Genomic DNA, 14,399 nt, shown 5'->3' on the forward strand with positions numbered 1-14,399 from the left:
TACCAGAAATGGCAAGTTTCACAAAAAGTAAATGAAATCCTTTAGAGGGACATAAAATATCCAATAAATATATACATGTCTGGCCTTTACCAAGGCAAAGGGAGGTTGTGGATTATACTAAATATGTTTCCACTTTACACATTAGAAAGATGAAGAAAGGCGCAAACTTTAGTGGATAATGCTGATCATCCAGCACCAATGTCAAGGTCCATCTTGGGGTCTATATATGCAACACATGTTGGAAAAGGTTGAATGGTGTAACTTTTCACTTGAATAATATCCTATACAACCCTTTTGCTCAGAACATTTTTAATTGCTTTTCATGCTTCTACGTTTCACTTTAATTATACTGCAAGATGTCACATCTTACTTCTAATAACTCCCAAAATGGCTCTAGGGCTTACCTTCACCATGACTCAAGCATCTTCTCCACCGAGAAAAGCCTTCCAATGATTGACACCTTCACATCTGAATCCCATCATACAGTACTTCATCACCTACCCATCGCATGCCACCACTGCATCGCTACAATCGGTCAAGGCCACAACTCCTACATCTCCTCTATGGTCATTGGGGGACAGTTTCTATACACAGGTTCTTCAGACAAAGAAATTCAACTATGGAATCGCAACGGGTTAAGCTCTCATATGGATCAAGAATATCTAGCTGATAACATGGTAATCAAGGGAAATGGTGCAGTAAAGTCGATGGTGATTTCAGGTGATAAATTATTCAGTGCCCATCAAGATCATAAAATCCGTGTGTGGAAAATCAGTGGTCATGAAACACAACAGTATAAGCTGACACACTTGGCTACACTCCCTACACTTGGTGATCGAGCCCTTAAGCTTCTAACACCAAAGAACCATGTACAGGTGAGACGCCACAAGAAATCCACGTGGGTACATCATCTTGATACTGTATCAGCACTAGCCTTATCCAATGACGGATTGCTTTTATACTCGGTCTCATGGGATAGAACACTAAAGATTTGGCGGACATCTGATTTCAAATGTTTAGAGTCGGTAGCTAATGCACATGATGATGCAATTAATGCACTAGCATTGTCTAGCAATGGAGATGTGTATAGTGGATCAGCTGACAAGACAATCAAGGTTTGGAGGAAGGCATCAGAAGGCGAGAATCATACGCTGGTTGCTATATTGGAGAAACATAAATCTGGGGTAAATGCCCTAGCACTAAGCATTGATGAGAATATGCTATACTCTGGTTCCAGTGATCGATCTATAATGGTTTGGGAGAAGAATATTGATGATGGAAACACAGTGGCCGTGGCTGCTTTAAGGGGGCACACGAAGTCTATCTTGTGCTTGACTGTGATATCGGATTTGGTGTGTAGTGGCTCAGCAGATGAAAGCATAAGAATTTGGAGAGGTATTGGCAGATTCTACATTTGCTTAGCGGTATTGGAGGGACACAGAGGCCCTGTGAAGTGCTTGACAATGGAAAGGAATCAGGAATACGATGATGATCCATCTGATCATACATCTTCTTATTTCATCTACAGTGGTGGTCTGGATCGTGACATCAAAGTGTGGCGGATTTCCATCCCTTCAACCTAGACTACTTCAATTCCTTCTCTTATAATATGTATGCTTGGGAGCATATATATAATATGTAGAAGATTCTTCTTATCCACTTTATGTGCTCTAGTATGGATCGCAGGAGAGAGACAAAACGAGGTATAGTATGTTCCATAAGTTTTACGAGGGTTCCAATTGTGCTACTATATATAATCTGTAAGACAGAAGTGGAGAGTGTGCTGTGTGCATGGTTACCTTGAAGTTGACAGAAATGCATTTTGGATACTTCTCATAGGTAAACCTGAACTTGGGAATTCATCCTAAGTTTTCTTTATTTATCCTTTCAAATAACATCGCAAATAATGATAAGTTTATTCATATATATCATGGTAATTACTAATTAATGCTAGCTTATAGTTTTATATGATCTCATTAACTTTTAGCCTATATATCCAAGCCGAAAGGTTAATCTGTTGTTGTGTCTGGAAATTTATTAATTAAATATATCTCTAATCAGACGGATATAATCCTTCGGTAATATAATTAATAAGCATCGTCAATCGTAATTTAATTGGTCTCTGATTCTTCGAAAGTAGCGACAGAACTCATCCATCGCTGTTGCCTAATATTCTAGTGTGAATTATACGACGCTGCCTTTGACAGCGCATCGGGTCAAGATTTATTTGTTACTGACTTACTGCCGCTCTCCAAAGTCAACAAATACATTAATATAATTGCAACATTTCAACTTCACAACATGTTTTTCTTTAGTATGATTAACATTTTTCAAGAGAGAGGCTTCTAACAAGTCCACACTGGAGAAAATCATGAAAGTTGCTTTTGACCTAAATAGTTTTTGATGACAACTTTACAAGGATTAGGTTCAAGATTTGATGTTTATCTCCTAGGTTTAACTGGACAGGTGTAATTATGTGTACAAGGTTCATCAGAATGTAAGTCTACGACAACAGCTGAAGGTGATTAAATAACTATGCTTAACTAAGTCAACTTTATCCACCTATAATTAATAAAACCCATACTTGCACTAATTAAGAACAAGTGCGACATATGTGGGGTTCATTTCTATCTCTGGAATCTGGATGCATGGAGTTCTACCTTATGATCGAGATGATACCAACGTAGATCATAGTATATATGAACTTTTTCAGTGAAAAAACTATTGGATTTTTTCAGAGAAACGTGTTAAATAACAAGCTTTATGGTAAGAGTACTTTTTTCACTATTATTTTATTTATTTAAAACTATGTGAAAAAGCTCTCATATACTGTAATAAGTATTTTATTTATTTATCTATTATACTACTTCTATGATTGTTATTGTGGGACTATAAAAAAAAAACTATATGAAAAAGCTCTCATATAGTAAGTGTTTGTAAAGTTTTAGACTGATGATGTGGTGTTGATATGATAAAAAAAAACACTAAAAAGCTTTGTGAAAAATTCTTTTAATGTGCGTGCTTAAAAAATAAAAATAAAAATAAAAAACACAAACATGACGTAATTCTTACATTCATAGCTATGAAAATTAATGAAGTCCAGATATTTATGAATAATCATAATCAAGTGACATGACATGATGTAATTAAACCTTGAAATTCAACAATTATTTGGTATAAACTTCAACCATTTGATCATTTTGATTAATCATAAAGTGAGGGAGCATTAGGTGAAAATATCATTCCTTAAGACTACTATGACTAAATATGTAACCACTATCTTTATAATTTATTATGCCTTTCTAATTGTTGAATTGTGGAACGTGATGTCCAAATTTAACCTGATGATAGTCTAGAATTTCTAATATAAGTTATTTAACACTCAAGAAATGGATAGTGTTAGCCTACTATAGAATTTCTGTACTCTTCAATAATAAATTTCCTTAGAGTAAAAAAAAAATAACAAGTTCATGTGGTTTTAGATGATTATTATGAGCCCGAACAGAAAAATACTTTCAAATGTAGTAATCGAGTTTTTATTATACTTTATTTAAATTTAATATATGTTTTCAAAAGTTAGGTTTATGATTTAGCTTTATTACCCAATAGTGACATGATCTAGCCGAATATGATGAAAGAGCACAACATGGACAAGTAGTGTCGCCTAATACGTTTTTGGGGACACCCATCCATGGGTCAAAAAATTTATATGGTGATAAATAAAAGCATATATAATAAGTCATCGAACCTCTTAACCTCTCCAATATAACACATCTAATTTTTTTAAGAAAAAAATCTTCAATACAAGATAACTTATTGTAATAACAAATAATCAACCAAGAAGAACATTTAAAAAAAAAAAAAAAAAAAAAAAAAAAAAAAAACATATTTTTGAAAAAATATAAGATGTGTCACAATAACAAAAATTAAGGAACCTAATTCAAAATTTTGTATTGAATGCATTCTTTTATCTTGCACATAATTTTTCAACCTTTCTTTTAAGGGAAAATGACATATATGCCTTATTAAGTTTCTAGGGTTTACTCATTCAGTCCTTAAAGTGTTTTTCGTGTTTTATTAAGGAACAAACTTGTTTTTGTCGGATCCATTAAGTCCTTTTCGAATAAATGAAGCAGTCATCCGGTTATTTTGATGATGTGGACTTTGACCTTCAAAAGTCCACTTTTCCTTTCACTTTGTGTTAATCCACATGTAGAGGTGTATATGACAAAAAGAAATTACAAAATGACAAAACTACCCTTAAAACAATCTTTTATTTATTACTCTCTCTTTTCTCTTCGATCGTCTTCTACATCTGAATCAATTAAAAATAAAGAAAACCATCATTTATCTCCTTAAAGAAACTCATAACCACAAAATGTAAAGCTTCATTTACTCAAAATTATCCCTCTCCCATTAACCACCAGTACAACCTGTAACATCCCAAATTTTGGGTCTAAAAATTTCATTTTTAATTAACTGATTATAGAAACATTCATAAATAAACTACGTAAAAATATATCATTTCGTAGATCAATATATCATGTCTGAAAACCCGAATCATAAAATAGTAACATGTCAGAGTACAATCCCAAAATATCTCACTGAAGAGGTACCTGAAACCATACAATCACATAGCATACATATTGTCGGACAATTTTGGGGTGTCTGACCTACCCGGTACGGCCATTCTGGGGTGCCGACCTATCCATGTCAAGCCATTATGAGGTGCTGACCAACCATGTCAAGCCACTGACCTACCCGTCGGTCCTAACCGACCCTCGGGGACTATTCCACCCCTACTGCTACTATCACATATAACATATCATGCCAGCATATAAACATATCATCACATACTGTCAGACATATACGGGGTGCCTGACCTACCCTTCGGTCCTAACAACTGCACTCTACTACTATCACATATAACATATCATGCCAGCATATAACATATCAGGTAGTAACAAACCTAGATGATATCACAAAGACGATCATCTAACATACAACTCCTACTGGTGGGCCGACATTGTGGTCGTAGACCCACCGCTACTGAAAGGTAACTCACCTTGAACGAGTAGCTGTTGATAATCTACGCAGGAAATCTCTGTCTGTTGCTGCTCCGGAAATCCTCACTACAAAAAATATGTCATTTAGTGGCACGCAAAAAGTGCCACTAAAAACATAAAAAAGTGTCACTAAAGGTTTCTCATAGAATCTGCAACACATATAATAAATGTCACTAGAAATGCTCCCACTAAAACCCTTTAGCGACACTTTTAGTTTTGCCGCTGCAATTTTTTAAGCTTTTAGTGACACTGTTTGACACAATAGAAAAAAAAAAATTACGGCACATATTTTGTGCCATTAAATTCCTCGTTCTATTCAAAAATTTATTTGCCACTTTAGTGGCACTTGTTTATTTCTCATAATACAAAAAATATTTTTGGCACATATACGCAAGTAAATACTAATTCAATTTTATAATTTAGGCTTACTTATATCAACATAATTTTTATCTATAAAAACAAAAATTATAATACATAGAAAACAATTAAAATTCCATTATTTTTTATCAATATTTTTAAACTTTTCAAATCAAATATGTCTAAATGTGGAACCAAGTACATGCTAAACATAGTAACAAACAAAAGTTAAAAAAAAAAAAAAAAAAAAAAAAAAAAAAAAAAAAAACTAACTTGAAACTTAACTGCAGATGAACTTCTTTCCCAAACTTCATGCTAAGTTGAATAAATCTTGTTATCTTGTACTCTTGAATTAATACTAGTAATTTCCTGTCCAAAAACAAACAATTATGATTCAAAATACAGTTAAATAAGGCATAATTTAGAAAATAAATAATAATTAAGCACAAATTAACTATGTCGATAAGAACAAACTGAAGACGAATGCAACATAGAGATAAGCTGGAAAAGGATAACTCCATCAAATATACTAGAGAAACATAAAACCAATGTTGAGGTCCATATTGGAAAAAGAATCTACTTACAGATGCAAAAAAAATATGACTTTTAGTTATGCCAAGTATTGATCCATCTGGTCCCATGTGCACCGATTAACACAACCTGATGCATTATCTTCCAAGATTGTCTAGACACAAAGTTAATCATGATTCATATCAGATAAATATTCAAAATATTAAAAATGATACAATATATAATAGATATGAATCTATGAGCACAAACTAAACACCCTACAAGTGTATGAATATGGAAAGAAGCCAATGATAAAGGTGCATTACCCGAAAAGACATTGAGCTAGAAGATAAATCCCAAACTTTGAAGGGTTTATACACCATCCTTTCTCGAGTTCCGACATCCCAAACACTTATTTCACCGTAATTTGTTCCAGCTGCAAGATTCAATTTGCACATAAAGCTATAACAATCTATATACCTTTTTTTTCTCCAATCCTTAAAGGAACAACAGCACTAAAGCCAAAGGACCGGGGATCAACCTAAGAGAATACTTTAAGTTATATATGATATAAATCATAATTTATGTCTAATTGCAGTTTGAACATCAGGCTAATAAGGTCAAACTACACAGACGTAAAAATGTAGGTGATTGACTTGATTGATCTCTTTTAGTAGAGTTGTGTACCTGATTGATCTCCTTCAGTTGCAGAAAGCTCATAACTTTGATCATTAATCTCACTATCAATAGGGATATTAGTTGAGATGATGAATAACCTCTTATGCCTACCCATCCTGCTATAAAACCACAACATATAAGTACATGCTATATCAGATATAAAAGTTGTAGCAAATTCAAGGAAATAGATAATGAGGCCACCAACACAACTGAAGAAAACATGCTATATAGCTCCTTACAGATATATAAAAGTTGCAAATGGAGTGTAATTCAAGAAATCAAACATGGTATATATAGCTCCTTATAGATTTCAGTTCTCCATGTGAGGATGTTCTATTTTTCTACATATTTTTCGGATTAATTCATGTTATAATCTTTGTATGCTTAAGGTAGTTATTTAATCTTAAGATAGAACGTAAATCTTATGGCAAAACAGGATTGATTAATTTCATCTGTTTCAATTCTTCACATTACACATAAATCTAATAACTATTACAACAAGATAACGATTGATTCAGCAACTAAGCTTTTCAAAGTGCATTGATCGGTATCGAATTTTTCACAATATTAATCCATGACATAATTAAGAATAAATCGTTCTAATAGAATACATTAAGAGTAGGAACAGAAAGCTAGCAACAGAAATTGAAAACTTAACTCAGTGTATAAGAGTTGGACTAAGAGGATTGAAGCTAAAATACACATGAAATACATGTTTGGGGAAGAGATGTTGATAATAGTTCAAAAATACAGCACAGATGATGGCGTAGGGAGATGACGACCTGTAGTGCGGGAGTGTGATTGTGCAGCGGCGTGATTGTGCGGTGCCGACGAACTGGAAGACGGTGGCAACGAACTAGACAATGGTATCGTGATGGTGTAACGATGGCGACGGGAGGGTGGTGATCGTACACTCAAATACTCGTTATTAGCTGGAATGGATTTAGGTCTGAACTATTTGGGGCATATCAATGTTACATAAAATAATTTCCCTTCAATAAAATATACAATTAAAATATTTTTTTATCTAAATCTTATTCCATTCACGTTTCTTTGAATAATTTATAAATCGAACTCTATTAAAGATATTAGTTTTTTTATAAATAACTTAGAAAACGAAGTAGCCTATTGTTTATGTATGTCTAATATTCTTTTTTCAATTTATTAAATTTGAAGGTAACCAAACTTATCTTTTTGCAATAATAATAATAATAATAATAATAATAATAATAATAATAATAATAATTTTAATAAAAGAAAGCTTTTAGTGGCATATTAAACATAAATGGTTAAGTGTCATTAAATCCATTAAATTTTATAGTGGCACATAAAATATGCCACTATAAACATGCTATAGTGGCACATCACTCATATGCCATTAAAAATGTATGCCACTAAATGACATTTAGTTTGTAGTGCCTCCGGCTATAATCCCTACAGAAACACCTAGTCAGAGTCTGATATCTATTCTTAGGGTAAAATGACCATTTTACTGTTGGATTAGTGTCTAAGTCCGTAACCATATTTGTCAAGTACTTGACCCGATTGTGCATGGTCCTTTTGGGTTGCCTTCACCAGAGCAACTTAACTGGAGAAATAATAGAGAAAGAGGTTATTATGATTTATTAATATGTTATAAGACTAATATATTAAAGGAGAAATCATATTTGTTTAATTAATATCGCTCAATAGTTAATTAAGAATTAATTTTGTGATCAAGTGTAATTAATTAAGCTAGAGGGGCTGAATTGTAATTATGTGATAGTTACAAAATATGGTAATGGTTATCCTAAATATGGGTTGAATGAATTCAAGGAGATAAGGATCCTTGAAATCGTCCAAAGGATAAAGGATAAGGTATTTCAAGGTTTATCTTATGATTGTTTGGTGGGCAAGCAACTAGATAAGGATAAGGACTAAAACCCTAATCTTCACACCTATATAAAGACCCCTAAGGCCATAAGAATTCGTCTATGCCTTGTCTAGGGTTCCTAGGGACGAATTTCACACCTCTTCCCTCTCTCCATTACCTCTCCATATGCTCTTGGTATTTGTGTGTAACGTCTGTGTTTCTAGGCCTGTCATTAATGTTGATATAATAGTCTAGGTTAACCTTTGTAACCCGTTTTGAAATAATAGAAGTGTATTATTTGAGTATTATGTGTTTTGTGCTTAATTGCTTAATTATATGATTTGATTAATTAAGAATAAAAATAAGCGTCAAAATTTAAGTGTAAAATAAACTTGATATCTTTGGTTAATGTTGTAGTAGTTGAAACGAGGTTTCCGAAAATATATAGAACGCCCAAATCTGACTTCGTATGAGGAAGTTACGATTTTCTGAAGTTTCGGCTTAGCGGTATGCAGCCTGAAATACTCGATTTGAGATCGAGCGGTTTTTAGCCGAAGCAATCTAAACGAGGATCGAAGGTCTCGTTGTTGGTATCGAAGCGATAAAAAGTTAGGCGAGAACGGACGTCAAACGAAGAAGTTATGAATTTATAACGAAGTTTTTCTGTCCCGGTCTATTAAAAATAAATAATAAAAATAAAGTCAAAATTAGCCGACGGAGTCTAAACGAAAGTTCTAGAGCGTAGTCTCACCTACGCGTGGATATAAAGAACGTCGAAAACGGAGTTCGTATGAAGAAGATATGAATTTTCGAAGTTTATTAAATAATTAATAATTAAATTTAATTATTAAACCCGGCATTATCCGAAGGGGAGTCACCGGGCTTATCCGAAGTACGCCCCGCGTACAGCGAAGCATGACGACCTTCGCACTCGAGTTCTTCGGATGACGAACGCCATGACGATTCGGACGAGTACGTCCCGCGTACTCCGAGGCTCCAGCCTCCTATAAATAGGATGCGAGGGCAGCCGAGTTCTTTTGCTCTTTTCTCTCTTCTCTCTCCCGTTTTACCTCGATTTTCGTGCCAGAAGTACCCCGAAGCCCGGTATCATTCTCGAGCCCCGAAGCAAGTCCCGAGATCCCGAAGATCCCGAGAAGTGCGGTTCCCGAGCCGAAGCTCTGCCCGCGAGAAGTTCGATTTTTGTAGAGATCTTCCAGATCTGCTGAGGATTACTACTTCTACAAGCCGTAGTGTTGTCTGATCATCTTCTAATCAAGTGAGTGTATACTACCTTTCATAAACACGATAATAATACAAGTATGGTTTGAGTGTATTAAGTATATTGTTGTTTATGTGTATAATTTTGTTGTTATATGTGTGAATGTATATTCATTCTCTTCTATCTCATAGATCTGATCTATTTCCTATGAAATACGTGTTATGTGGATGTGCCTCATCTGTTATGTGGAATATGTATCGAATGAAAATGACATACAGGTTTTAAACTATGTATGGAAATATATATTTTTATCTACTAATATGTTGGGTGGAACATGGGTAGATAGTTGGTGTGTAATAAACAGATGAGAGGCCTCGATGTTGTTGTTGTTGTTAATCTAGTTATTCAGCGGAGTATGGATAACGACCACGGACTCTTTCTAGACAGTCCTGTGGAACGCTAGCAGGTTCATAACCTGTAGGTGTTGTGAACGATGTGTTCACCGGTGTGCTCTATCCCCCTCATGGTTGCCTTTAGGATATCTATTGTTGAGAAACCCCTTAGCATTAATGTCCGTCCCGATGAAAATCCTAGATTAGGTCCCTTGAGATAGATGTTATTTTAGGGACGTAAAGTGAGGATAACGGGAATGGGTAATCGGGATAGTGATTGGTTGGTGAAATTAAATATAATTTATTTATTGTGGGTTGAAAACCCTATATGCTCACCAGGCTCCCAAGCCTGACCCACTCAGTTTTATTTGTATTACAGGAAGTGGCGCAAGGGCGTAAGATGGATGAATCATCGAGTTGTTTTGTTTACAAGTATGTATATGTATATATTTGTTGAATGACTTGTAATGTTATCGTTTATGCTTTATGGTCTGTATCGGAACATGACATCCCGAGTTTTGATTATATAATGAAAATGCATCTCTTGGTGAAATGCTTTGATAAATATTATTTTATCATGTTTTGTTTTGGGAACAAATTTCGCAACTCTTTTAAATCAAAAGGATTTACTCTGAAATTATTTAAAAAGCATAAATGAAATCGGTCTTTTCTGGCCGTGATTTTGGGGATGTCACATTGTGAGCCATTAAAGGTACTACACTTGTGGTACTTGCTTTCAAAGACAAGAAGATTCAAGATTTAAGTTGTTATTACAATATAACAACAAGAGGTATGTATTTCATCTTTCCTTGTGGATTTCGAAATTCCTAGAAGCCTTTTAGGGTTCTTCAAGTGTTCATAATGTTGTGTATCTAATAGTGAAAACATAGATCCAATTCTAGGGTTGCATGCACACATAGGATTGTTTGTTCAAAACCCATCATTTACCTCTGACCAAGTCCAAGTCAAAGTTAACTTCCAGTTGACCCAACTCGTCGAGTTGGGCCGCCAACTCGTCGAGTCCCTATCCTTTCATATGTCCTTCTTCACGCCTCTACTCGTCGAGTTTGGCAACGACTCGACGAGTTCTCCTTCTAAAACAACCCCGAATGAACCTTTATCCGACTCGCCGAGTTGTATGAACAACTCGTCGATTTCATCTCCATCCTATGAACAATTCCTGCCCTCGACTCGTCGAGTTGTATGTGATGGGTTTTATGCATAAGAACAGTCCTATGTGCTCATACAAACCCTAATGCTTGGATCTAGGTTTCTCTATTGTACATGCTTTGAATCCAAGACTAATAAACTTAGATCTAACATATTATAAACTGAATTAGGGTTTAGAGAATTACCTTTGATTGTTATATAGCAATAACAATCAATTCCTTGCTTGGATTGGCCTTAGAAAGCTTAGTGCCTCAAATGATGCACCTCTAATGGAGTCACAAACACCATATACAACTTGGATGAAGAGGAGAAGAAGAGAGGTTGCCCAAAAACGACTAGAAACCCTAGAGAATCAGTTGTTCATGTTTTTGGGGCCTAAGGGATCCTTTATATACTTGTGTAGGCTGCTAGGGTTTCAGTCAAAACCCTAATGGACAGCTTAAACTCTAAGCAGCCCATGGAACCTTCTGGATAAGGCCATGGACGAAAATATGATGGGATTCCATCATAATTTCGTTCACCCCTTTTTCCTTTAGCATTCCTTAGCCCAATAACTCAATTATCCAATAATTGCAGTCCAGTCCCCTGAGTTTAATTAATCTCTTTTAGCCACAAAATTAATTATCAATTAATTCTTGACTAATATTAATTAAACAATATGATTTCTCCTTTAATATATTATTCTCATAATATATTAATAAATCATATTTAAACCTCTCTCTCCTTAATACATCCTACATATTGCTACGGTGAAGGCAACCCAAAAGGACCATGCTCATAATCGGGTCAAGTACATATCAAAATAGTTATAGACTTAGACACTAATCCAACAGTCTCCCACTTGGATAAGTCTAATAACTATTTTCCGTATGACTTCAGAACCTGATCAGCAATCGTAGCTTTCAAAAGCCGTTGTCAACTCTGATCTTATCAGATAGTGTGTCCTCTAGACAAGGGATTATATATTCCTCCATTCTCAAGATATCGTATAGACAAAAGACATGAATTTCAATCATTCTCTCTATACTGTTTCCCGACTTCCGATTTATGACGACTGATAACAGACTATAATTGAACACATCAACTTAGTCCCGGCTTGGCCAAGCGCTTAAGTGTCATCACTAAATCATCGAGAGGCCCAATGATATCGCTTTTATCCCACTTTGGGTAAAAGGAATGGATAAACTTTGACTCAAATGCTCGCTTGCATTTACTGATCGAATCACACACAACAATAAGTTTTATAACACCAAGTTACTGGTGCGTTTACTTATTATCAATGTGCAACCGACCAACAAATAACAACTCACATGTCTCGGTTTCAAGAATATACAATATTATCGTCTCACTAATCACTCGTGATAAATCCATGAAGTGATCCAAGTGAGCGTGGGTTTAATCCAATACTCTAATCTTATCAAAGCACTCATGAACTCTGCAGCAAACTTGTGCCATGTCTAAACACTTCAGACAATCTACAGACAGATTCATGACAGTCTTTATTCATACCTACTCCCAACGTATGACCGACTGTGGATGTTTGAATAACCTAGTTATTCTGGAAGTCAAAACATGCAAATTGAAACATAACAATAATACTTAATCCTATATGGCCTCAAACTTGTGAGAGTAAATAAAACACTTCTATTTAACCACCATATTGATTACTCATTATTATCGTTTACTGTTTTAGAAAATCAACTTATTACTTGAATTACAACAACAATTGTCCCATGCTCTAAGCATGCACACTTTGTTTTTTATGGTCCATGCTTTGTGAAATAGAACAATTGAAAAACTTTTTCAATGATGCTCATTTCACAATTCCTCAATCCCCATTATTAGTGTAAGAACACAAGGTTCTTCCACTACTAGAATATGCTAGATTCTAACATTTTACGCAACGATCCTTTCGTAAAGTCATAGCACAAAAGTCACCAAGACTTGGCTAATGAAATTACAAAGTACTTTCTTAGAAATTGTTACAAGACAATTCCATAGACGTGAAGTCTCACATTCAAAGTACATTCCTTTGAACATCCTTCTTGCATAAAGTTTTCTAATCTAGACACAGAATCTCAATATCCAACTCCCAATATGGAAACATTTCCACATTTGCCATATGACAGCTCATTCTTAATAGAATCTTATCTATTCATAATAATGTCGATATGGTCCATCCAATACCATACTTCCAACTACTCACAAGCGACCAATCCTCAGCGAACTTTGGATCGTCCTTTGATAGTCGTTTAATAATTTTAGTCAAAATCCATTCTAGCCCTTTTTCCCTCTTAATGTGCTAGACATTTGAAAAATTTTAGAATGGTAAATATTATAGCATTTGCAATCGATCCTATACCCGAAGCGTATGGGACACGATGCATAATGTCTTACATAAAGATATGATACTTTACCAATCTTTTGCCATAATATTTTATGTGTCATGTTCTCACAATTCGAACTATGAAGAGGGATGTCGTAATCATAATCGAATTTTAAGAACACACAATGTATCCTTTGACTGAAAATGTTAAAATTTCTCAATCTAAGCTTTAGATTTTGAAATGAAGTATAATATTCTCTCCCTTAATTATATTAAAACAACTTTTCAACCCATGCAACTTTGCAAATTGAATCTTTGTTTTTCTATAATTAATATTGCTAACTTGCAATACTCGCCATAATAACCATACAAGCATAACACTTATGCTCCCACTATCATGATGATTATTATCATATAAGCATAACACTTATGCTCCCACTAGCTTTGACATGTATTCAGGAAACAAATGAACTTCCAGAAAAACATGCCTATTGAATTTTTGAGATTCATCTTTCTAATATCAGATGCTTCGATAAGCCTTTATCTAAGCTTCTTAAACTTATACACCTTTGCCTTAGATAGCTCATATGTGTGCTTAAACAATTTAGAACTTATGTTACTAAGTTCCAAATGTTCAAACTAATTGTCAAATCTCACAATTCGAACTATGGAAAGGGATGCCGTAACCATAATCGAATTTGAGAATACAATTTTCACGATTGCTATCTTCTTAAGATCTCTCTTAGTGAAAGCATTTCCTCACAGTCATTTTTATGAAGGAGGGAATCTTATGACACTTAGATTTTATGGTGTATGAGTTCCTATCCAT

At 34.5% G+C, this 14,399-nt stretch overlaps 2 protein-coding genes across 4 annotated transcripts; one reads left to right on the forward strand and one right to left on the reverse strand.

Annotated features, from left to right (window-relative positions):
* Positions 1–284: 284 nt before the first annotated feature.
* On the forward strand, positions 285–1,948 carry LOC145067599 (protein JINGUBANG-like). Its single transcript, XM_079014701.1, has one exon. The coding sequence runs from the start codon at positions 357–359 to the stop codon at positions 1,581–1,583; it is 1,227 nt and encodes a 408-aa protein (XP_078870827.1). The 5' UTR covers positions 285–356; the 3' UTR covers positions 1,584–1,948.
* A 2,670-nt stretch (positions 1,949–4,618) lies between these two features.
* On the reverse strand, positions 4,619–7,560 carry LOC145067606 (protein TOPLESS-RELATED PROTEIN 2-like). 3 transcript variants are annotated; one of them, XM_079014712.1, is made up of 5 exons: positions 7,394–7,560; positions 6,621–6,727; positions 6,260–6,369; positions 5,709–5,792; positions 4,619–5,173 (listed from the first exon to the last, which is right to left on the reverse strand). In XM_079014712.1, the coding sequence occupies exons 2-4, from the start codon at positions 6,724–6,726 to the stop codon at positions 5,739–5,741; spliced, it is 270 nt and encodes an 89-aa protein (XP_078870838.1). In that variant the 5' UTR covers position 6,727; positions 7,394–7,560; the 3' UTR covers positions 4,619–5,173; positions 5,709–5,738. The 3 variants fall into 3 exon arrangements, 2 of the variants coding, with proteins under 2 accessions (XP_078870838.1, XP_078870835.1); XR_013688864.1 differs by lacking the exons at positions 4,619–5,173; positions 5,709–5,792 and adding an exon at positions 6,015–6,108 and having other exon boundaries at positions 6,260–6,474; XM_079014709.1 differs by lacking the exons at positions 4,619–5,173; positions 5,709–5,792 and adding an exon at positions 6,015–6,108.
* Positions 7,561–14,399: the final 6,839 nt, after the last annotated feature.

The sequence above is a fragment of the Lactuca serriola genome, chromosome 1, assembly GCF_051521515.1.
Source record: "Lactuca serriola cultivar US96UC23 chromosome 1, Lser_US96UC23_V15, whole genome shotgun sequence".
NCBI classification, from domain to species: domain Eukaryota; kingdom Viridiplantae; phylum Streptophyta; class Magnoliopsida; order Asterales; family Asteraceae; genus Lactuca; species Lactuca serriola.